This window comes from Thamnophis sirtalis, unplaced genomic scaffold (genome assembly GCF_051295495.1).
Source record: "Thamnophis sirtalis isolate CommonGarterSnake01/CBP01778 unplaced genomic scaffold, rThaSir2_p1.2 scaffold_5, whole genome shotgun sequence".
In the NCBI taxonomy this organism is placed as follows: Eukaryota; Metazoa; Chordata; class Lepidosauria; order Squamata; family Natricidae; genus Thamnophis; species Thamnophis sirtalis.
The window spans coordinates 84,091,707-84,114,351 of NW_028261385.1; the positions used below are offsets into that span (position 1 = coordinate 84,091,707).

Consider the following 22,645-nt stretch of genomic DNA (forward strand, 5'->3'; position numbering starts at 1 on the left):
CCCTATCTTAGATTTTTTTTCCAAATATCGTATCATAGATTGGCTTATTTTAATATTTCAGTCTACTTTTTAAAGACATGGAAACACTAGATTCCATGAACACCAACTAAAGCCACAAAACAAAAAGATATGCTGAAGGATACCTTCACAATCCATAAAAAATGTGTTCAATGACTTATTTCATTAATATAGTTTGAACTAGAGTGAAATTCAGAATAGCTACAATATCTCCAGGAACTTTACTGGTTCAACTATAGAAATTTTTCTCCAGTATCAAGAGTTCATTACCTTTGAATATGGAGGTCCTGTTTTAAATTGGGATGATCAATGGCTATTATAGAGTTATTGTTACTTAAGGAAAAGGAAGAAGGCTAACAGGCAAGGTGTATTTTTCAAATAATAAAAAATATCAGTAGACACTGCCTACTACTAATTTGATCTTTATGAATTATTGTCCATTCTGCCGGCCACTGAAATCTCTCAACAATTTACAACTGAAACTAATTTAAAATAGTAGTAACTGTGAGAGGGATCTTGGAATCCTAGTGGACAACCATTTAAATATGAGCCAGCAGTGTGCAGCAGCTGCCAAAAAAAAGCCAACACAGTTCTAGGCTGCATAAACAGAGGGGTAGAATCAAGATCACATGACGTGTTAATACCACTTTATAATGGCTTGGTAAGGCCACACTTGGAATACTGCATCTAGTTTTGTTCACCACGATGTAAAAAAAGATGTTGAGACTTAGAAAGAGTGCAGAGAACAGCAACAAAGATAATTAGGGGGCTGGAGGCTAAAACATAGAAGAATGGCTGCAGGAACTGGGTATGTCTAGTTTAATGAAAAGAAGGATTAAGGGAGACATGATAGCAGTGTTCCAATATCTCAGGAGGGAGTCAAACTATTCTCCAAAGCACCTGAGGGTAGGACAAGAAGCAATGGGTGGAAACAAATCAAGGAGAGAAGCAACCTAGAACTAAGGAGAAATTTCCTGATAGTTAGAATGATTAATCAGTGGAATAACTTGCCTCCAGAAGTTGTGAATGCTCCAACACTGGAAGTTTTTAAGAAGATGTTGGATAACCATTTGTCTGAAGTGGTGTAGGGTTTCTTGCCAGAGCAGGCGGTTAGACTAGAAGACCTTCAAGGTCCCTTCCAACTCTTATTCTATTCTATTCCAAAAACAAACACTTAATTTTTTTTTAAAAGCCTAATAAAACAGGTAAGCTACATAAAGTAATTAAAAGTAATCACCAATTTTTAAAACATTAAAGATATTGGGGCCCTCAATATGGTGTTTCCGAAAGTACTGTGGTAGCAACAGAAAAGGTCCAATGCCAGTCTATTGCCAGAACTTCTCATAGCAACTATAGTTGAACCTCCCCAAATGATCCCTGCAAAAGTAAAAAGTTCGTAGAAAAGGGATATTCTCTCCAATGGCTTGAAGGCTTTAAAGGCAATAATCAATAGTTTGGAGTTTGCCCAGAATCAAACTGGAGTGCTTTAAAGCCCGTGCATAATATGGCCTCTGTGTGTCTTCCCAGACCAACCTGGCTGCTGAGCTTTTTACCAGCTGAAGTTTCCAGATTAGATACAGAGGCAGCCCCACAGCCTGGCGGCTGCCAGCACATACATCACAGTTTTAACATCATTTTCTTCCAGAAAGGGACACAGTTGGCATATCAGCTGAAATTGATAAAAGGCATTCCTGGTGGTTGCATCAATCTGGGAAACCAGAGAGTAATTTGGGTCTAGAAGCACCTCCAGAGTGCATACCTGTTCCTCTGGGAGAGGATAATCCCATTCGAAACAGACATGTTTATACCTCTCTGGAATTATGGTCCCTCATAATGAGCATCTCCATCTTGCTTGGATTCAGTTTCAATTTATGTCATCCGTCATTCAGCACATTATTGAGAGCCACATCACTTCCTGAAGATGTTATTGAGAAACAAGTTGGGACATCAGTAGTCTATTTCAAAGGCCTCCAACTTGGCAACTTTAAGACTTGGTGGACTTCAACTCCCAGAATTCCTCAGGTTGGAGGCTGTAGCCTTCCAAGGTTGGAGACTCTGGTCTATTACCTCCATACATCCTAATAATCTTCTCTAGGAACAGCACCAAACATTTCATCTGTACATTTTATTAGGGAGCCTCACTGAAGGTATCATCCTTACCCTCATGTCATCCGCTCTATTACTACACAAAAGGGCCCTGACACCCTTAATTACTGTCCTTTCCTTGAGACAGCCAGTAGCTAGATAACACCACTCCTAGGGAATGGCCCCAAGCTGTAACTTAATTACCAGCTATGAAACTCCTGCCTCAAAGTCAAGCAGGTTGCTGTTCAAGTGATGGGAAAGGTGGGGAACAGTTGTTGTCTTGGGGAAAAAATGATGTGATGTCTTTTGTTTCATATGATACTTTGCTGCTAAATCCACATGCTCTCTAATGTATGTTAAACTCTCATTTAATGTGATTCTGTATTTCTTTTCATATTATAAATTCCACCTACTCCTGATGCAATACAATTGAAACTCAAAATGTCAGCTTTGGAATACTGGAAACTTACCATAGTGGCTGACTCTGACAAACTGTGACTCAGTCGGTGTTGGTTGGAGGGCAGAGGTCGACCCCTAGGCCCCTTAAATATGGGGTGCCACAGGGTTCGGTCCTGTCCCCCCTTTTGTTTAACATCTACATGAAGCCACTGGGTAAGATCATTCGGCGGCACGGGATAAAATATTACCAGTATGCGGACGATACTCAGTTGTATCTGTCCGCCCCGTGCCAACTCAGTGAAGCGGTTAACGTGATGTGTCAGTGCCTGGAGGCTGTCAGGGTCTGGATGGGAGTAAACAAACTTGCTCTCAATCCTGACAAGACCGAGTGGCTTGTGTTTTTCCCTCCCAATAATTGGCCATGTTCTCCAACTCTCAGGCTGGGGGGTGAAATTATACGCCCCTCAGACAGGGTTCACAATTTGGGAGTCCTCCTGGATCCACAGCTGACCTTAGATCATCATTTGTCGGCTGTGACCAGGGGGGCATTTGCCCAGGTTCGCCTGGTGCACCAATTGCGTCCCTACCTGAACCGGGAGGCTCTCACAACAGTCACTCACGCCCTTGTGACCTCAAGACTGGACTACTGCAACGCGCTCCACATGGGACAGCCCTTGAAGAGTGTTCGGAGACTTCAGCTGGTCCAGAATGCAGCCGCGAGAGCGATTGTGGGTGCGCCTCGGTACACCCACGTTACAGCTATCCTCCGCGAGCTGCACTGGTTGCCTATTGGTCTCCGGATACGCTTCAAGGTGCTAGTCGTCACTTATAAAGCCCTACATGGTATTGGACCTGGGTACTTGAGAGACCACCTCCTGCCGATTATCTCCCAAAGACCCATTAGATCCCACAGATTAGGCCTCCTCCGAATTCCATCTGCCGGCCAATGCCGGCTGTCAACCACCCGGAGGAGGGCCTTCTCTGTGGCTGCTCCGGCCCTCTGGAACGATCTCCCTGTGGAGATTCGGACCCTCACCACCCTTCAGGCTTTCCGTAAAGCCGTTAAGACCTGGCTGTTCCAGCAGGCCTGGGGCTGTTGAGTTCCATCCCCTACTCGAATTGGTGTGCTTGTTGAGACCTTTTAAATTGTTTTGCATTGTTGTCTGTTTTTGTTGCCTTCCCTTTGCATTGTCCCCCCCCCCCTCCCTTGGTTTTGTTAGCCGCCCTGAGTCTCTCGGGAATAGGGCGGCATACAAGTTGAATAAAACCTACAACCTACAAACCTCTTCTTATTTATGGCTTCTTAAAGCCAACTCAATTGATCTCCTTAATCAAAAATGGAAACAGAAGCCTCCAATCACTTCTCACAGCCAAGCTAAGTAAGAGGACAGAGTGTAAACTTAACTATGCTAAGGGTCATTTGTATAACACTAAAGTGATACATAACTGCAGCCAGTATTAGTAAATACACCAAATTATTTAATTACATTGTATAAAACTGATAAATATTGTTTTTGGCTAGTGTTGTTACTAATTTATCTAAATGGGTGGCAAGATACCTTGCTCCAACCACAAGATCTCCATTGTCTAAAATACAGCAACACCAAACAGACTGAGCTGGAAGCCTGATTGTTTGTACGCAATCTCCTTTTCTCCAGATTCTTAGTGATCGATCTTCACCAGTTGTAACAAAATCTGTAACAAGACACCAAATAATGAGTAGATAAAAAACTCTTATTAAATTAACAGTTGAATTATGTCCATACAAACAATAACATATTGCACATGTACGATAATCCCACCTTAATATTTGCTCATTTGAAGCTGTGATTTGTTCCACTGTGTAAATGGCTTACACACCACAACACCATTACACAATCAGGAGCATTTGTTCTTTTACGGTTAGATTTATAGAATGGGTATAATGTGTTTGAAAGCATGACTAAATCCCTTCACCTAGCAGCAACTGCTGTGCTACATTGCACACTATATTAGAAGAGGTTCTCCGTAGCAATGTATTAGGAACAAAACTCACCACAATGGAAGGGAACTGCACAAAAGAAGTTCTTTGGAGCCAAGCTATTAACCTGAACAAATTCAGGAAAAACTACCAAGAAATCTGACAATTAAACCACGGCAAGCTTGCTTAGCTAAAATAAAATTTGTCAGTATCGTATTGCATGAGAATGAAGTATAGCACCAATTATTAGGCCTCCACTCAAATGCCTGTTTAGAGTAACCTTTAAGGACTATTCTATTCTATTCTATACTATACTACACTATACTACACTATACTACACTACACTACACACATTAATATTAGTATTGTACAGGTAGTCCTTGATTTACAATCACAATTGAGCCCAACATTTCTAACTAAACATTTAAGTGAATTTTGCCCCATTTTACAGCCTTTGTTGCCACAGTTGTTAAGTGAATCATTGCAGTTGTTAAGTCAGTACCATGGTTCTTAAATGAAACTGATTACCCCATTGAGTTTGCTTCTCAGAATGTCACAAAAGGGGATCACATCACCCCAGGACATTACAACAGTCATAAATATAAATCAATTGCCAAGCATCTGAATTTTGGTCACGTGATGATAGGGATGCTGTAATCATTGTAAGTGTGAAAAAATGGTTGTAAGACACTTTTTCAATGCTGTTGTAAACTTTGAACAGTCACTAAAGGAACTGTTGTAATTCAAGGATTACCTGTAATTCTATAGTATAAAATTTTATCAATTTGACAAAGAAAGAATGAAAGATGTCTGTCTATCAACAGTCATCATTAACGGGTTTTATTTATAAATAAAATAAATAGCAGTCCTTGATCTAAGGTGAATTATGAACTCAGAAGAGGCAAATGAAAGGACTAAACAAGCACGGACAGACACTGTGAATACTGCTAGAGCCACATGTTAAGATGATTTATGATCTATTTATTTATTTGTAGCACAGCTGATTGAATAAATCACAACAATATAATTTACACAACATTAAATAACAATCACTGTGCTCACAAACTGCTAAACCAAAATCAAAGCATGTTATTACTTGGCATTATGTATTCATTCCTCAAACTCTGCTACTACAACTCTTGCTACTTCAGAGTTTGTGACAGATGGCAAGGAATGCCTTGGCAGAAGGAAGAATCCATGTTACGTTAAGTAATGAACTATCGTTCTAATGCTAGAGAAGGAATTGAGATTTTATTCAATAGTAATTCTATAGTAACAGTGACAATACTCTAGAAAATAAAATAATGATGTTGCCATTTGCAAAAGGGAAAAAAAAGTGCAGAGAGTTATTTTGCAGCCCAAGTCTTACCTTTACTTTGAGGGAAGACAGAAATGCAATATATGTAATTGGTGTGGCCATAATAAACTTGAAGACATTCACCAGATATATGCCATCTTCGAATGCTGGCATCGTTCGCACAGGAAAGAAATTCTGTATCACTTAAAATAGCTAATCCTCTTACACAGTCTTCATGTCCTTTGGGGGGGGGGAAGGTTTTATAGATTAGAAATCCATTTCTTTGATAACTTGCTCAAAAGTGTATATTCTCCCTATAAAAGAGCCATGCCCCTGTTCAACTCTACAAAGAAGATCTGTCTCAACTGGTTTTAAATGCAAGACAGTAAGCAAGCTTTGTAACCAGGTTTACAGTAATTGCTGTCAGTTCTCTTGCTTTCCTGATCTGTGAGATCAGTCTTTTAAATACAGACAATATTCATAATATACACTATATATAAAATCAATCTTGATATTCTACCTGAGTTTTCTCTGAGACTAGAAGTTAAGTTGGTATATAAACTGATGTATTGTGTACTCTGCATGCATCCATGTTGCAACTTAATACATAGAAAAGCATTTTCAGAGGAAGAAGTTTTCTTGCTTTTTTCTTTTGGCAAGAAAAAACTAGTTTAAAAGTTGACAAATAACTCACATTAAGAATCAATGCTGAAAATCAGATATAGACTTCTATTATATTGTATGTTGATTCTTATAGATGACTCCCTCCTCAGAATAATTCACAATTTTTGATGTTTTGATAGATTCCAAGTATTAAGCATATAGTCCAGAAGAACATATGCTTCTTAACACATAGCAGTAAATTCAATCCATCCCTGCAGCTTTCTGTCTAAAATGTGGCAATAACAGAATAACAGAACATTTCCAAACTATAACTGGCATCTCCAATAGAAAGTCAACAGTCCTTAACCATTATCAATCATACTTTGAGTTATCTCATAGAAATAAAATAAAAAAGATCTTTGCATAGAAATCTAATGTAAGACAATAGAAAACTATTTTCATGTTATTTAAAACAACTTGTTAACTAGTCTACCATGGTAGGACAAATTCAATATCTCACAGGTTGCAATAACTAATTACTATCATCAAATTCTTCCAACTTCCTATAAAAGGCATTACTGCCTTAGGGAGATTTTTTGCCGGCCACTAGGGAGCTTCTAAAGCAGCAACAACAACTTGAACCAACAGGCGAAGTAACAAGTGATTGAGGTGAACAAACCACCAAGAAAATATTTTAAATTTGTCTTCTAAATTTTATGTCATATACTACGCCTTATATGTTAATTGTGATGAATAACCCCCCCCAAAAAAACCCCCACCCTGCAAGAAAAAAACAATAGTTCTTCTTTTCCTCCTGCCATCATAAAAAATGTGAAAATTAATAGCTCTCTCACTGCATACTTTTCCATAGCCTTTCACCAGCAATCTAATGCAAAATACAGAAAGGAACAATAATGTTCCTCTACTATGCCTGCCCAAAAACGCAAGTTATAAAATAAGCTTAGAAACAACTGGTGTGTCCCATTGATTGAAGCTCTCTACAAGGTAGCCCTCTATTTACAACCACAATTGGGACCAGATTTTCTGTTATTAAGCAAGGCGGTTGTTAAATGAGTTATGCCTGATTTTATGACCTTTTTTGCCATGGTTCTGAAGCAAATCGCTGTAGTTGTTATGCGCTCATTAAGTGAATTCTGCTATCCCCACTGACTTTGCTTGTTAGAAGCTGGTTGAGAAAGTTGCAAATGGCAGCCATCTAACCCTGGGACAGTGCAACTGTCATAGACAGATGCTGGTTGCTAAGCACTCAAATTTTAATCATGTGATTGTGGGGATGCTGCAACCATCGTTAAGTGGGAGTGCTGTTGTAACTTTAATCAGTCACTAAATAGTTGTAAATCGAGGACTACTTGTATCCAAGCCAAATATCTGGTTTCAATATGCATAACTGGTCAAATAACTTTCATTTATTCTTATCCATATTAACTTTACCTACAATTATTCAGATACCTTACTAGAAAATCCTACCACCTGAGACCTTGGAACCATGCCTTTTCTGTGGTTGCCCCTACCTTATGAAACAGCAATTGCCCTGCAAGTTGGCTGTCCATTCTTTTAGCCTTTTGGAAGACCATCCAGACCTGGCTTTTTACTCAGGTGAGGGGATGGGATGGATTGGAAAGAAGGAACTAAGGATAATTGAACCTTGCTACAGGGTATCCTAAGGGGGTGATTAAGATACAGACCCCAAAGGTGCTTTTTCAAGAGGCAACTGGACTTTCTGGTTTTTCTTTTCATCCAAGAAACTTCTGAATCCAAGCGCTGAAGAAGCTTCTTGGATGAGAAGCAAAACATCTTCAAAGAAAAGCCAGAAATCAATTTACCTCTCAGGAAAAGCACTTTGGGGGAAAACCATGACCTGGATGACTGATAATCTCCATAGACATTAAGGTGCTGAGTTTGGTTTTTTTTATTGTTTTACTGCTTTATAATTTATAGTCACTAGTTTTATCGCTGCTTTGAACCAACCAGAGTTGATTGGTAACATAAACAGCCAGATCAATTTTTTAAAATAAATTGCTTTCTCCACCATACATTTACTTTCATTTCTTTCTGTTAGAAACAGCCTGTATGATACCAACTGCCTCCCCACCCAACATTGATCAATTTTAGAAAGGAAGGTGTTAACTTTTAATATCCAAGACTTTTCCATAATGGGGCATCATTCATAGGAAACTTTGCTAATAGAATAATTAGCTAATAGAATAATTTTGCCTGTTGCTGGAGTATCAGCCCCATATCTGCACAAAACAGACACTTCAGAGATGAATAATTGTCATTCTAGTGACAAAGTCAAACACGGAATATCCTTCCACAATAGTAGAAAGGGCTAGAAATCTTCACGTGTCTTTAGATTCTAACCAAAGCTGTTTATTCATTTTCAATAAAACTCCAAACTTCAAAAAAAAATATTTCCCAAATGTGCACAGAGACTTCTGCTAAATACAATTTAAATTTCCTGGGCCTGTTAGTTTACAATAGCTCACAATATATACGATAAGCTAGTTATCCCAAGGAAAAACATTTTTCTAGTGCTTGTCACCTATGTTGACATTTTCCTATTCTCTGTTCTAACAGTGTATTAATAAACAATACAAGAATTGCAAATAAGTGTTTTCAGGCAGTAGGCTAACTACATTCAATGTAAATGTTATCTTCATATGAAGGGACTCAGAAGTGAATTCTTGGGTTAAACTCACTTACGTGAGAAGATACTTTGTTAAACTCTAAACTACTTTAGACTCTTTTCTGTAAATATAACTCAGAGCTATAAATTCACTCATCAATCAAATGGACCCAATTGTTTTTTTGCACGTTATTAAATGTAAAAATCTTTTTTGGTAACTCAATCAAGGTTTTTACAGTGTGTGTTTTGTAAAATCAAACACTGATATTACCAGTAGTCCAAAGTCTCAAATGAAATACAATATTTCTCAAGAATAAACAAAAGCTGAACCAGGCTACCAAAATAAAATATTCTGATGCTTGTATTTATTAACAAAAGAAGATTTTTCCTTTCTGTATCCCAACATTCAAGGTAGGGAAAAGTATCCATTTTGCATTAAAAAAAAAAGAAGTTTCTCACAATTTGGTATTTAGAAACTGTACAGGCAATTACCTACCAGTAAATGTTCTCTCGCATCTACCTGCCTTCCACAGTTTAATAGTTTTATCAGCTGAACCAGTCAACATCAAACCTTGTTCAGGTAGTATCTTCACAGCCCAGACTGCTGCAGTGTGGCCCTATAAAAAAAGGATATTTTCTCTGCCAGAGCCCATCTGTGTTTTCTGAAGCGTGCACATACCAATACACACACATTATCTATTGGTTCACTAATGGCAGCAAGTGGAGCTTCCATACCTGTAATATCATCATGCATTTATCATTCAACCAGACTTTAGCTGTAGTGTCCCATGAGCCACTAAGGAGGGTGCCAAATTTTCCAGAGGAGAGGCTACAAACTAGAAAAGAAAACAAAATAGGCATTCTCGAACTCAGAAATAGTGTTGATATGCTTAGTGTTGATCAATAGTGTTGATATGCTCAGGAATAGCTTAGATGTTGCTTTTCAGATAAACCTAAATATACATCAAAACAAAATCCCATATTCTGATTTTCATAATTATTCCATTTATGAAGTAGTAATAAAAATTATGCTAAACCACCATAGAAACCACAGCCAAATTACCTGTAAATACATAAACAAGCAACATCCTTTTCATACAACTATTAACACTGTTAGTTTCCCCTGGTCTCAATATTTTTAATCACTCTTCCTCTCATTCCTACAAATTACTGAATTCAAACAGCTGTTTCCTCTTCCTTAAACATATTGCTCTGGATTTTTCTAAGTAGAAATATAAATGTAAAAATGCACTGCATAGTGATGGAACTTATGGTCATAGGCAAAATACAGTATCAATATAACATTGTTAGCTTAGCCATTCACTAAGTATTTGCCCTATTTACAAGGATAAACTGACAAATGTAAAATCCTTTATAAAACTATAGATATTAATATAAAATTTGGTACAAAGTACAAATTAATATTGACTTGTGTAGATATTTAGCTTTATCCAACTCAGAGCATCATAAAATGTAACTGTCACATTCATAATAATGCCCTGCCAAATGAATTATTAATTCAGAATATGACAAAGCGACATAAGTTTATATATTTCTAACAAAATATGTTTATCTGTACATAACAGCTGCTAAGACAACTTATGCCCTTTTACTGGAAATTATACATAAATTGCTTAATTGTATAGTTAAAACAGATTTTTCTTACCAGTGTTTTTATGACCTTTAAGGACATATAGTGGTGTAGACTTGTCCAAAGTGAAGATGCAAATATTGCTGTCATTACCACCAGTAGCAATTAATCCACGGGGGTAAAGGTCACTTGGTGGGATGACACATACACAAGAAACAAAATTGGTATGGCCGCTCAAGCAGTGCATTTCATGAAATCCTCTGTTTGGACTAAAAATAAATACCAAATTTACAATCAAAATTAGATCAACAAATCAAATAAAACTTCTAGGTGTTAATATACTGAAGAGATTAAACTTTTGAGACAGAAAATTAAAATACAGTATACTTTATTAATGTGTCATAGTTCCTATTTTCTCTGCAATCCAAGAATGGAGTTTTTCCTAAAAAATAAAACTCAGTTGAGTTGTAACTAAAATGTACATTTCAACAAGTAAGACCAGAAGGTTAAAAAATTTTAAATAGTGATCCTTTATCCACAAAACTCTAATTCATGTTGTAAAAAATCCCTGATTCTTTGTAAATCCTAACTCTTCTGGAATGTATTTGAAATGGAAACAATCTAGAACAAGGGTGTCAAACTCGTAACGTCACATTGCCGTCACGTGACATTTCACATTTTCCCCCCTTCATGGAGCTGGGGTGGGCGTGGTCTGCACGTGATGCATCCAGCCTGTGGGCTGCCAGTTTGACACCCCTGATCTAGAAGAGTAAACAGATGAACATCAAATTTAATTTGTTTTTTAAATGAGCTACAGAATCCCCCCAGGGTTTTCAATTGAGTTCCAGCCAGAGATATAAATATAGGTAGTCTTCGACTTACAACTACAATTAAGCCCAACATTTCCTCTACTAAGCAAGACAGTTAAGTGAGTTTTACTACCTTTCTTGCCATAGTTAAGTGAATCACTACAATTGTTAAGTTAGTAACATGGTTATTAAGTGAATCTGGCTTCCACATTTACTTTGCTTGTCAGAAGATCTTAAAGGTGGTTACATGACCCAAGGGCACTGCAACCGTCATAAACACATGCCAGTTGCCAAGCATCTGAATTTTGATCATGTTGCAATAGTCATAAGTGTGAAAAATGGTCATGTCCCTTTTTTTGTAATTTGAATGGTCACTAAATGAATGTCTGTAAGTCAAGGACTAATTGTATGACAGGCTTGATTTGTAAGTATTCAACATAGTTATTTAAGCTGAAAGCATTATCCCATTCAATGGAAGGAAAAGAGAAAAAATGCAACAGGCCAAAGAGATGTGAAGAAAAAGGATACATGTACTGTATTGCAAATGATTCAGTTATAATTCAATATATTCAATATATTGCAAATAATTCTGTCTTGAAGAACTTATTCTTCAAGGGAACTATTATGACACGAACCACAAGGACCTAATTTAAACTTTATAATCTGAAACATCTTCCTTTTCTTCTACTCACTTCCTTAGTCAGCATACTTTCTATTTCTCCAATGGCACAATGCTTTCTATTTCTCCAATGAATATTCTACTCAGGCCTTTCATATGTATATGTAGTCCTAATTCATTTACAGTATTGCTCTGAAAGCCACTCTCTTTAAAAAAAACAGACTTCAAAATCTATAGAAGTTAGGTAACAACAGTAATAATAAATCGTTTGGGAAATATTTGAGAAGCAAATCTGAGAATAATTTCCAATAATGAATCTGAACTGATGGTGCATGTAACATGAGCACTATATTTTTGTTGTAGATTTGTAAGAAATCCTGAGGCAGTGATTATAAATTTCAGAAGACTGGGCTTTATATTACAACATATATATATAAAAAAGTTCTGTCTTTCACTATAAAAGCCAGATTTGGTGCTGCTTCTGGCTGAAATGGAATATACTGCCACATGGGTCAGTTCCTTTTGGTGCGTTCACAAGACTCACTGAAAACATGGGTTTCTATTTCCATAAAGGCAGATGGACCTCGACGATGCATATTTGCTGGGACTACCTATATGCACAACGGATGAGCATCTACACAACTTTTTTTCTTCTTCTTGTAAACACTATGGCCCCCATTTACAAAGACAGGTAAAGAACTATCCTCCTGGTTTTTCTGGGCCTCAATTCTCAGAAGCACCTACCAATTATTATGCTGGCTAGGTCTGATGAGAGCTGTAGTTCAAACTATCTGGGAACCATCAACCTCTGATCTAGTAAAACAGGAAAAAGTAGTAATTTGGACAGATCTTCAGCCAAGACCTCCACCCCTCCTCCCGCGTATTGTCCTAACCGGCCAATTGTTCCAACTACCTTCCGATTTCCCTCCCAATGGATCGAGTCTCGGCTATGCCATTTTAGAAGGAGGGGGGAGCCCATCAGATATCATACTGTACACAAAAAGCTGGCAAAGCAAGAGCCCCTATAGGCCGTCTTTACTCCCCGCCCCCCCCCCCGCCATCCCGGCACCTTCTTGGGCTTTCCCGTCTCAGTTACTACCATACTAACCTGTTCGGAGCCCAGACACGCGCCGTCCGGTCTCGGGATACGGACACGAACGACCCTGTCGGGAAGAGGCAGCCACTGAGGCCCCGGACGTCCAGCTCGTGCCCAACCAGGGAGCAGCGGAGCTGGTAAACACCTCCCGGGGTGGCCATCCCGCCCGCAACTCAGGTATTATATACACTGACACAGCACCAGCCGCGGCACCCCTGGCAGCCGTCACCACACCCGCTTCCCTTCCTCTTCCCACCCACTTTCTGCCTCCCCCCACCCCTCGCGTACAGCGTCAGCGCCAAGCGCCGGAAAACGACGACGAACCACAGTTCTCTGCGGCGAGAAACAGACGAAGACTACATAACCCAAGATGCCGTAGACATCAATAAGGACAGGAGGAGACCTACTTAGAACTAGGGAGGGGGAGTGAGATCCCCTAGTTTTCTTATTAACGGGGCGGGGAGTGTGACGGTCTTGCGTTTAACGTTCGTTGTATATACCAAAGGTTTTGTTTTTTTCAGAAGGCAACTGTTTTTTTTTCTCCCCCCCCCCTTTTGAAGATGTTTCACTTCGCTTCCAAGGAGCTTCTTCAGCTGTTACAGGATAGTGGGGAATGAAAGGATTTATATTTTTTTGCAAACAGCTGGCCATTTGCATTTAGCGGGTCATTGAAGCATTTGAAGATTTATCTGTGTCCTCAGGGTCACCTGAGTAGTACTAATGATTCCTGTAGTCTGCATTTTTCCCCCTCTGGGAATCCATTCCTACTCCCACAACATTCAAAGGGTGCTCGTCCCAAATTGTATAGCTAAAGGTCTATAGAGATTCTCATTCATCCAGGATATGGCTGTCCCAAAAGTGCTTTTTTTCCCAGGAGGCAACTGGACTTAAAATTGTTTTTTTTCCCCTGAAGACATCTTCAAAGATGTTGCCTTCTGAAAAAGCACCTTTAGGACAACCATGCCCTGGATAACTGAGAATCTCTACAGACATTTGTTGTATATATGTCAATAAGCACTGCCATAACGAACCCAATGTAGGATTTAGGTAACGGGAAAGGGTAGTGTGTGCTGGTGGTTCGGTGGAAGCAGGCAACGGCAAACCACTTCTGAAATCTTGCTGGAAAAACTGTAAAGACTTTATTCAGGCAGTCACCAGGAGCCACAACTGACTTGAAGTCATATGCACCTCCCAGATGTTTTGCAATGAATGGATCTTAACTTCCTTTCACTAGATTTAGGTTTGCTACAGCTTTCTTGTATGATGCACCATCTTTTTAACATGAGTAGTGAATTTATTTTCAGAGCAATAGCTCTGACAATATAGCAACAGCAGCAGCATTAGGGTACCTGACTGCTATAACAATAAACGGGCCATCATTAAAAAGTGGAGTTGTGTATATGAAGAAATGGTTGCGTTTCTACTCAGACGAAAAGCGATAATTGCATGAGCAAGAAGACACTAGTTCTGTGAATGTTTATGCAATCCAATATGTAATATTGTTATAAATAATATATCATATCATATAAATAGCAATAGCATTTTTACTTATATACGGCTTCAGTGCTTTACAGCCGTAAGCTGTTTACATATAACAACGTAACATAACATAACCACATAACATAATATAACATAATAGTATAGTGTACTATAGTATAATATAGCACAATATATTTTAACTACAGTCGCCTCTAAGTGAGATGGGGAGCACATAAATCTAATAAAGTAATGAACACATGTATTATGTGGGGGGATGGAATCTCGCGATAAAATACGGGAAGGAACTAAAATACGGGAAGGAAGGCGTGTTGTCTAAGTTCCGGAATAATAAAAGGAAAAGAGCACTTTAATTGATCGGCTTCCCGTTGCTACGATACGGGCGCCGCGCGGGTGAAGCAGTTCGCTGGCAGCGACCGCTGCCTTGGCATTTCGCGCGTGCTGAGAATCAGGTAAGAAGAGGCCGAAGCTTCAAGCGCGGAGCAAAAGGGGCGTCTTTAGATTCGTACGCCTGACTCTCTGCGGGGATTTGGGGGGGGGGGAATAATCGGACGGTCACCGACGCCCCTGGACTGCCCTCCGCATCAGCATCGCTCCGGTTTCCGCTATGACTTTTCTTCGGCATAGACTGGTGTGTAATGGAATCAGATGGGAAAGCCTTGAGGTGGAGTGAAGTCACATCACGATAAATCACGTCATTTGTCTGGATAGTTTATTCGACAAACCACTGGAGGCTGACAAAATACCAAATGTAAATGGCAGATTGATTCCAGATCTTAAGCCAAAACAAGCTCTGCCAGTGTTTCTTAAACTTTTCTCTCACTTTAAAAATCAACGGAGAATTCCCAAAGAGCTTTGCTTGTGTGGGATGTGTTCATCAATGCAGGTAGCCTTCGACTTGCTACAGTTCATTTAGTGACCATTTGAAGTTACAGCAGCTCTGAAAAAAGTTATGTTAGGACTATTTTCCACACTTACAGCTGTTTCAGCATCCCTATGATCACGTGATCAAAATTCAGACACTTGGCAACTGACTCATATTTATGACGGTTGCAGTGTTCCAAGAACATGTGATCACAATTTATGACATTCTGACAAGCAAAGTCAATGGGGAAGCCAGATTCCTTTACCAACTGTGTTACAAGCTTAACAACTGCAATGATTTAGTTAACAACTGTGGCAAGAATGATTGTAAAATGGGGCAAAATTCACTTAACAATTGTCTCACTTAGCAACATAAATGTTGGACTCAGTTGTGGACATGAGTTGAGGAATACCTGCATTTACTATTGAAAATTAAAATCAATGGGTTCTCTACCACTGTCCCTTCCCACAAGTGTTTGATGGGATTTTAATATTGTGTCATTTTTCAGCATATGATGGCAAATAATTTTGATTTCATGGATCTTTGGAAGGGTCTTGGAGGACCCCTGGGGATCCTCAGACCACACTTGAGCTATACTGTGGCGTTTTCTGCAATAACATACAGATTATCCAGTATTAAAGCTGGAATGAATATATGCAAGTTTAAAGAACTTGTGATCAAATTTCTAACCTCTTTTCTGCCCTGGCAGTGAAGCAGAATAATCTCTACCAAATGAGGAACTCAATGAGTAACACTTTTAGCATCAGCTAATGGCAGTAGAAGACCTGCAGGTTTTCTATCAGTTATCTTATCATTCTGTTGCATTGAAGAACTTTCACCAAAGGAGTTATTTTCTGCCACAATTCTGCCCTAGCTTCTCTTGCCACACTTCAGAGAAAGCAGATCTTGTCTTTCTTTATTGCAAGCATTGTTGACAGGAAACGATAAAGGGGACAATGGCTCTTTAGCTGGAACCCTCCCCCCCCCAACCTATTCCCTCACACACATCAAAACTGCCTTTACTTAATGGATTAATTTCTGTAGTGCTTAATCCACTAGGATGCATTTTGGCATGTGCCCAGTGAGTTTACAGAAAGTTACATGTCAAAAAGTATACAGTAGTCCAATGGGTTAGGTGTTGGTCTGTCACAGGTCTGGATATATAAGGGAATATACAAGGGAATATTAGGACAGGGATGTTAGGCACGTTGGTGTGCTTATGCATAGCTGAGGTTAACAGAAGGGAAGATAACTTCCCCTCACACATTTCTCTTCTTCAACGGTTATCTGGTCCCATGGATGTATTTTGCTATGGGATGGGAGAAATGGAAATTAAAAGAACTACTTCCCACTGCACTCCATCCCAGTAGATACACACTTGTCTTGCCATCCCTTCAAGTTTGGGACTCTATGGCCAGCCACAAATTAATAAGAGAAAATATCAAGACAAAATGCTATGAAATCATTTCATTTGTTCCCCTTAAAGATGTAAACAAGATGCTTAGATAGGCTTGGTTGACCCTTCCGTCTCTTGGTTGGTTCTGACTGGGAAAGATCTAATAATGTTCTTAAATGTTATTTTGCTTGTCCCAAAGGTGCTTTTTAAAAGGAAAATGGACTTTCTTTTTTCCTTGAAGACATTTCTTATCCAAGAAGTTTCTTTGGTTCTGTGCTGGATATGCTGTAATTATACAATATGTAAAATAACCACTTATTCATTCACTTATAATTTAAAAAATGTTCACTCAATATACTCCTTCTTTAATAAATCATGTTTTGTCATTTTGACAGCCCCTGTGATTTATAATTATCACTATACAAGTATCCAAATATCAGCATTGATATGCATCATTTTATCAGTTTGTGCATTTTTTAAATTTATTTTTAACATTGCCCCTTTCAGTAATTTCTCTCAATGCAAGTGAGACAAACTATTTCTTTTCCTAAAGATTGCTTCTTATTGCGCATACACAAGATTTGTCAACATTTGTGATTCTAATTTAAAATATGGAGAGCATATTATTATTTGCTTAAAAATAACTGTCTAATATTAAGCAGATCAGACTTAGCTATTCATTAAGGAGGATTTTGGATAAATGTGATTGTCTTTTTCTAGAAAGAAATTTGAAGAGTAGAAATGGCGAGTAATCATAAACCTCCTACAGCACGTCCTTCTTCACGAATAGGTCTGAGTGCCAGGCCACCTTCATCCTCATTGCGACCTCCATCTGCAGCATTACTTGGAGGAGGGGTAAGTTAATATTAATGTATTCAAAAACCAAGGAATCAGAGTTCCCCCTTTCCAATTTAGACATATGGTAGGCACTGATATGTTTTCCTAGACAAATGATATTAAGGCAGTTCTACATGTTTATTTGTGTCAAGAGATTACTTTAAAATAACCTCTCTGTAGCTAATTATGTGCCAGTATAATGGGAATCTTCCATACCTGGTTAGGTTTTGGATGAGATACAGCTTGACTTCTCTGGTGTCACCCCTTTCTTTGGCCACCACTATCCCCTTTTTAACTCCAACTAGCATAGTACTCTATTCTCTATATATAAAGGTCTAAAACAATACCTTGACAATTGTAAGGGCTAAGTATGCTTTTTGTCTTTGGTTGGTGCTATGTGAATTCTGCCAATATGATTTGTGAATCATGGTCTACAAATTACGGCATATTCAGTAACCATAGTTTACTAAACAAATGGCTTAGTTTAGTGGGTTAATACACTATATTGAAGAGGTTCTAGAAGAAATCATTTTAATCATATCAACAGTAAAAGCTTAAATTCTTTTCAATTCACATCTTTATCCACATCATATCACTAGCTATTTCCCACAATGAAAAGCTAATATATATCTTTTGCTTTTACTCAATCTCTGCCTGCCTATGGCTGCTCTTCCTTTAAAGAATCTGTTTTATATAACATTAAAAACTATGCATGTTTAAATTTTCAGTACCATAGCCTGTTTATTCATAGGTTACCAATTGAAACAAACTTACTATCCTGTTCTTTGGAGGTGATATTTTAATTATGTTTTTCTATTTATTTTGATTTCTGAATCAGATGCCCCCAGGTACATCCAGGCCTGGTACACGTGGTGGATCCATAGGAACTGGTGTGGTTTTGTCCTCTCAGATTAAAGTTGCAGACCGTCCAGTGACACAGCAAGGACTGAGTGGAATGAAAACAGGAATGAAAGGTATTTTGAGATATGAAAGAACAAGAACATCAACCTCATTTATCTTTTTATTTCCATTCAAAGGTTAAAACCATCACAAGGTAAAAATTAATTGAAAATTAAAAGGTTAAATAATTAATATAATATACAACAATATCTAATTCCATTCCATTAGATCCAAGTTTTCCTTACAGCAATTGTTATTGGATAGAATTTAGCAACCTTCCTAGTTACTTCAGTTACGTCTGCTAGGTCCAGAAGGCAGGAAATGGTATATATTAAAGTATTCATGCAACAACTTTACTCCAAGAGTGCACTGATAGCCATTTGCTTCTGGGTACAATGCAAGCTGCTGGTTGACATCTTTATAGCTCTAGGTACTTCTGAGACACATTCTTTCTGTAACATCTCCTCCTGATTAGATTTGAAATGCTAGACTTGCCCCATGTCCTCTCAATTAGAGGCTACTACTTTCTAAGACCACACAAACACACCTTTTTATTTGCTACCCATTCCTCTAGAAGTGTCCTTCCCCTTTTTTATTGGCTCCGTCCCTCCTGGAAGGCTAGACAGTTTATAATTACTTCTTAGTCACAAGATTAGGTTCTTTCACTATTATGAATGTTTATACATTCATGTTCCAGGGGACAGAATAGGACACTTTGCCACTGCCAGTTCACTGCTGCTGACTCACTGCCACTGGCTTGCCCTGGACAAGTCACCACCATGGGTCGCCACCAACAGCTTGTCCCAGCCAGCTCACCCCAAACGACTCTGCAAGGACAAGGAGGTGGAGGGGATGGCCAGCCCCAGCCAAACCCGCAATGAGACCCCAGCCATCCAGGGTGAGCTGGTTGGGGTGAGGCAGCAGCTATAGACCAACAGTGGTGGGCCAGCGATGGGTACCCAGGGGCAGTGTATAATGTATTTAGTTGACCATAACAAAGACTAAAATAATGTAGATTTTAATATAGAATAAGCAGCACTTTCAATGCTAGATTGAATCTGGAGTCTGTTAGCCAGAGCAGAGCAAATATATCAGGGCCTATACCATGTTTCCCCAAAATAAGCCCTAGTATTTATTTTGGAGCCCCCCCAAAATATAAGACCGGGTCTTATTTTCTGGTAAACATGGTACTTTTCTAATTTTATACATAATATGTTATCATTAATCTTTTAGGATTTTTTTGTCATTAGTGAATAAATATCTTCTCTATATGATAATTTTGTTGTTTTGCAAGAATCGTTTCTCTATTTTTAATCAAATCTTTTTGTCACATCAGAATAATATTTTTCCTTAGGTCCACAGAGACAAATTATGGACAAATCCTATTACCTTGGAGTGCTTAGGTATGTGAAAGAATTTATCACTAGTTAGATGAGATGGGGTTGGTTCAAAAGTTGTATAGTAGTCCACTATATTGGAAAAAAAATTGTAGTATCAAGCAGTTTTTAAGATCTTAATGAGAAGGGTGTCAGGTTACAGAACTCTCTCAATATATCATTTTCTCATGAAATGAAAGAGGTTCTTGCCATCCTAATAGCTGCTATACTTTATTTGCTCTTTTTCTGCAGCATATGATTTGCCTTCTATTTGCTTAAAGCTAATTCTTTAGATCATTTTAAATTGCCATCATTTTCTTACTACATAAATAGTGAGATGGCTATACTCCACACCTGATCTCCTTGCATATTTTGAGGCTAAAGCAAACTTCCTTCAAGGCACCTTTGTATTTCTTTTCCATGGTTATGTATGCTTATGGTTGGCCATAACTTTTGATTGAATATAATGAGCTTAATGTGTATACAACTTGTGAAAAGTATTGCTTTCAGAATTTGCTTTACCACAAATCCAAAATAAATAACTATATTTGACTCAGATAATACAGTAAGCCTAAGAGAATAAAATAAGCAAAGGTAATATTGTGGGATGATTAGCAAGCTTTTTTGGATTTGCTTATCACATACTCCCAAACTCCCAAACTTTGGATTGTCATAAAATAAGATTGTAGCTAAGCTGGATCTATTTAACCATAGTTGTGAAAACAAGATATTGTTTTCCAAACTATGGTTAAATAGATCCAGCTTAGCTACAATCATATTGAGTGGATTCACAGATAGATCAGAAGTGAAGAAACCTACAGGTTACCTTCATAGTATGTATGAATTTGACTTGGTAGCAGAGTCAATCTACTTAAACACCTTTAGCTATGTTTAATTTAAGGATTTTCATTCTACCATTGTAATGGGAGAATTGATACTATAAAAACATCATTTTTTTGTAAAGGCATCTATGCAAAATCTGTAATAGTTCTTACCCTAGGAAAAACAATACAGTATTGACAAATTGGTCAGTGATAAACATATCCTCTTTCATATTAAATTCATATTTCAGAACATTAATGTGGAAATTTTAAAAGGCCCTCTTAAAAATCCTAACTATTTTAAAATTAAAATCAGGACTGCAGGTTTCTGAACAAATCCAATTTAGTGCACATTCTATTTAGTCCTTTATTGTCAAAATGAAAAAGATGTAGCAGTATTTGTAGTACATTTGGTTCTCTCAAGTACCTCCTCAAGTTAAATTATATAAAATTTTAGCAATACCGAAGATTAAAGTATACATGTTAATATGATCACCTATTTCGTTTCTTATAGAGGGAAAATAAATGAGCTTAGCGCAGAAATCAATAAGCTTCAGAAAGAAGTTGATATGTACAACCAGGAGAATTCTGTCTATCTGTCCTATGAAAAAAGGTAAACTGCACATCAAAATCTATAAATACACTTGTTCTCTATGGATTCATATTTATGAGTAATTTTCGGGTTGGAAGTGTATAGCTGAGCTTGTTTTAAATTCCATTCATTGCTAGACTATGTAATAATCTTGTGTTTTCTTGTGCTCTTAGAGCAGAATCTTTAGCTAGTGAAATCAAAGAATTTCAAGGACAGTTGGCAGACTACAATATGGTATGTTATTGTTTCATATATAATTTAGATTGAATTATGCAGTATGAAAATTGAGCACAATTTTGAATTGCATTTGTAAATACCTTTCCAACTATTATTTCTGTAATCTAGTTCAAATCAATGCAGATTTGACAGTAACTATGCCCGGAAGGGCGAACCTATGGCAGGTGTGCCAGAGGTGGCACACAGAACCCTCTCTGCTGGCACACGTGCCATCACCACATTTCACATCTCCATGGTGTTGCATTCATGAGTTTCTGTTTCCCTGCAAACGACAAAAAAAGGCTCCCGAAAGAAAAAGATCTCACCTCTTACTGCGCTGCCAGTGTTGGGATGCCCGGACTCCCACCGGCCAGCTAGTCTTTGCGTCTCTGCTAAACAGGCACGCATGTCCATGCATGTGCAAGCACATGTCTGAACATGCATGCATATTTTTACGCATGTCCATGCATACACGCATTTGCATGCACACGCATACCTTTTAGTTTGGACATGCACGCACACACAGTTTGGGCACTCGGTATCTAAAAGGTTCGCCATCACTGAACTATGCTAAGCAATAATATCTTTGATTTTGTTCCTATATAAGATTACATAAAGGATTAATTAACTTTTCTTGTTGATTTAGTTGGTAGATAAACTTAACACAAATACTGAAATGGAAGAAGTAATGAATGACTATAACCTGGTAAGCATAAAACTGATGTTTCATTTCAGTATTGGTATTTTTTATTGCATATATGGTGATGTTACCAATAATTTTGTCTTTTTTTAATAGTTAAAAGCTCAAAATGACCGTGAAGCTCAGAGCATAGACATTATTTTTACAGAAAGACAGAGGTAAGTACCTAAATTCATTTTTTTGTAAATGTACAATGGAATTTTCATATGCATTACAGTTTGTCCGGTGTTTGTTTTCAATCACTTGAAGAAGCCTTTCACAATTTCCATATTTACCACACTAAAAAACAATAGTAGTCACAAGAATTGGTATAAATATTGT

The 22,645-nt window shown here is 38.0% G+C and overlaps 2 protein-coding genes across 4 annotated transcripts in view; one reads left to right on the forward strand and one right to left on the reverse strand.

Annotated features, from left to right (window-relative positions):
• PLAA (phospholipase A2 activating protein) overlaps positions 1 to 13,375 on the reverse strand; it is a 29,339-nt gene extending 15,964 nt beyond the window's left edge. The window contains exons 1-6 of the mRNA XM_014055074.2: positions 13,137 to 13,375; positions 10,676 to 10,869; positions 9,745 to 9,845; positions 9,506 to 9,626; positions 5,832 to 5,999; positions 4,062 to 4,197 (exon numbers count right to left, since the gene is read on the reverse strand). Of these exons, the coding sequence (XP_013910549.1) occupies positions 4,062 to 4,197; positions 5,832 to 5,999; positions 9,506 to 9,626; positions 9,745 to 9,845; positions 10,676 to 10,869; positions 13,137 to 13,285 (869 nt within the window). The 5' untranslated portion in view covers positions 13,286 to 13,375. The remainder of the gene's footprint in view (positions 1 to 4,061; positions 4,198 to 5,831; positions 6,000 to 9,505; positions 9,627 to 9,744; positions 9,846 to 10,675; positions 10,870 to 13,136) is intronic.
• Positions 13,376 to 14,924: 1,549 nt separating this feature from the next.
• Positions 14,925 to 22,645, forward strand: part of IFT74 (intraflagellar transport 74) — a 40,672-nt gene continuing 32,951 nt past the window's right edge. Inside the window, exons 1-8 of one of the 3 annotated variants that reach the window (XM_014055076.2) lie at positions 14,925 to 15,073; positions 17,603 to 17,737; positions 18,558 to 18,693; positions 19,974 to 20,022; positions 21,331 to 21,429; positions 21,582 to 21,642; positions 22,271 to 22,330; positions 22,421 to 22,482. In XM_014055076.2, the coding sequence (XP_013910551.1) occupies positions 17,624 to 17,737; positions 18,558 to 18,693; positions 19,974 to 20,022; positions 21,331 to 21,429; positions 21,582 to 21,642; positions 22,271 to 22,330; positions 22,421 to 22,482 (581 nt within the window). In that variant the 5' untranslated portion in view covers positions 14,925 to 15,073; positions 17,603 to 17,623. Of the gene's footprint in view, positions 15,074 to 15,232; positions 15,253 to 17,602; positions 17,738 to 18,557; positions 18,694 to 19,973; positions 20,023 to 21,330; positions 21,430 to 21,581; positions 21,643 to 22,270; positions 22,331 to 22,420; positions 22,483 to 22,645 lie in introns of those variants that run through there. The other 2 variants (XM_014055078.2, XM_087716133.1) reach the window with 2 other exon arrangements.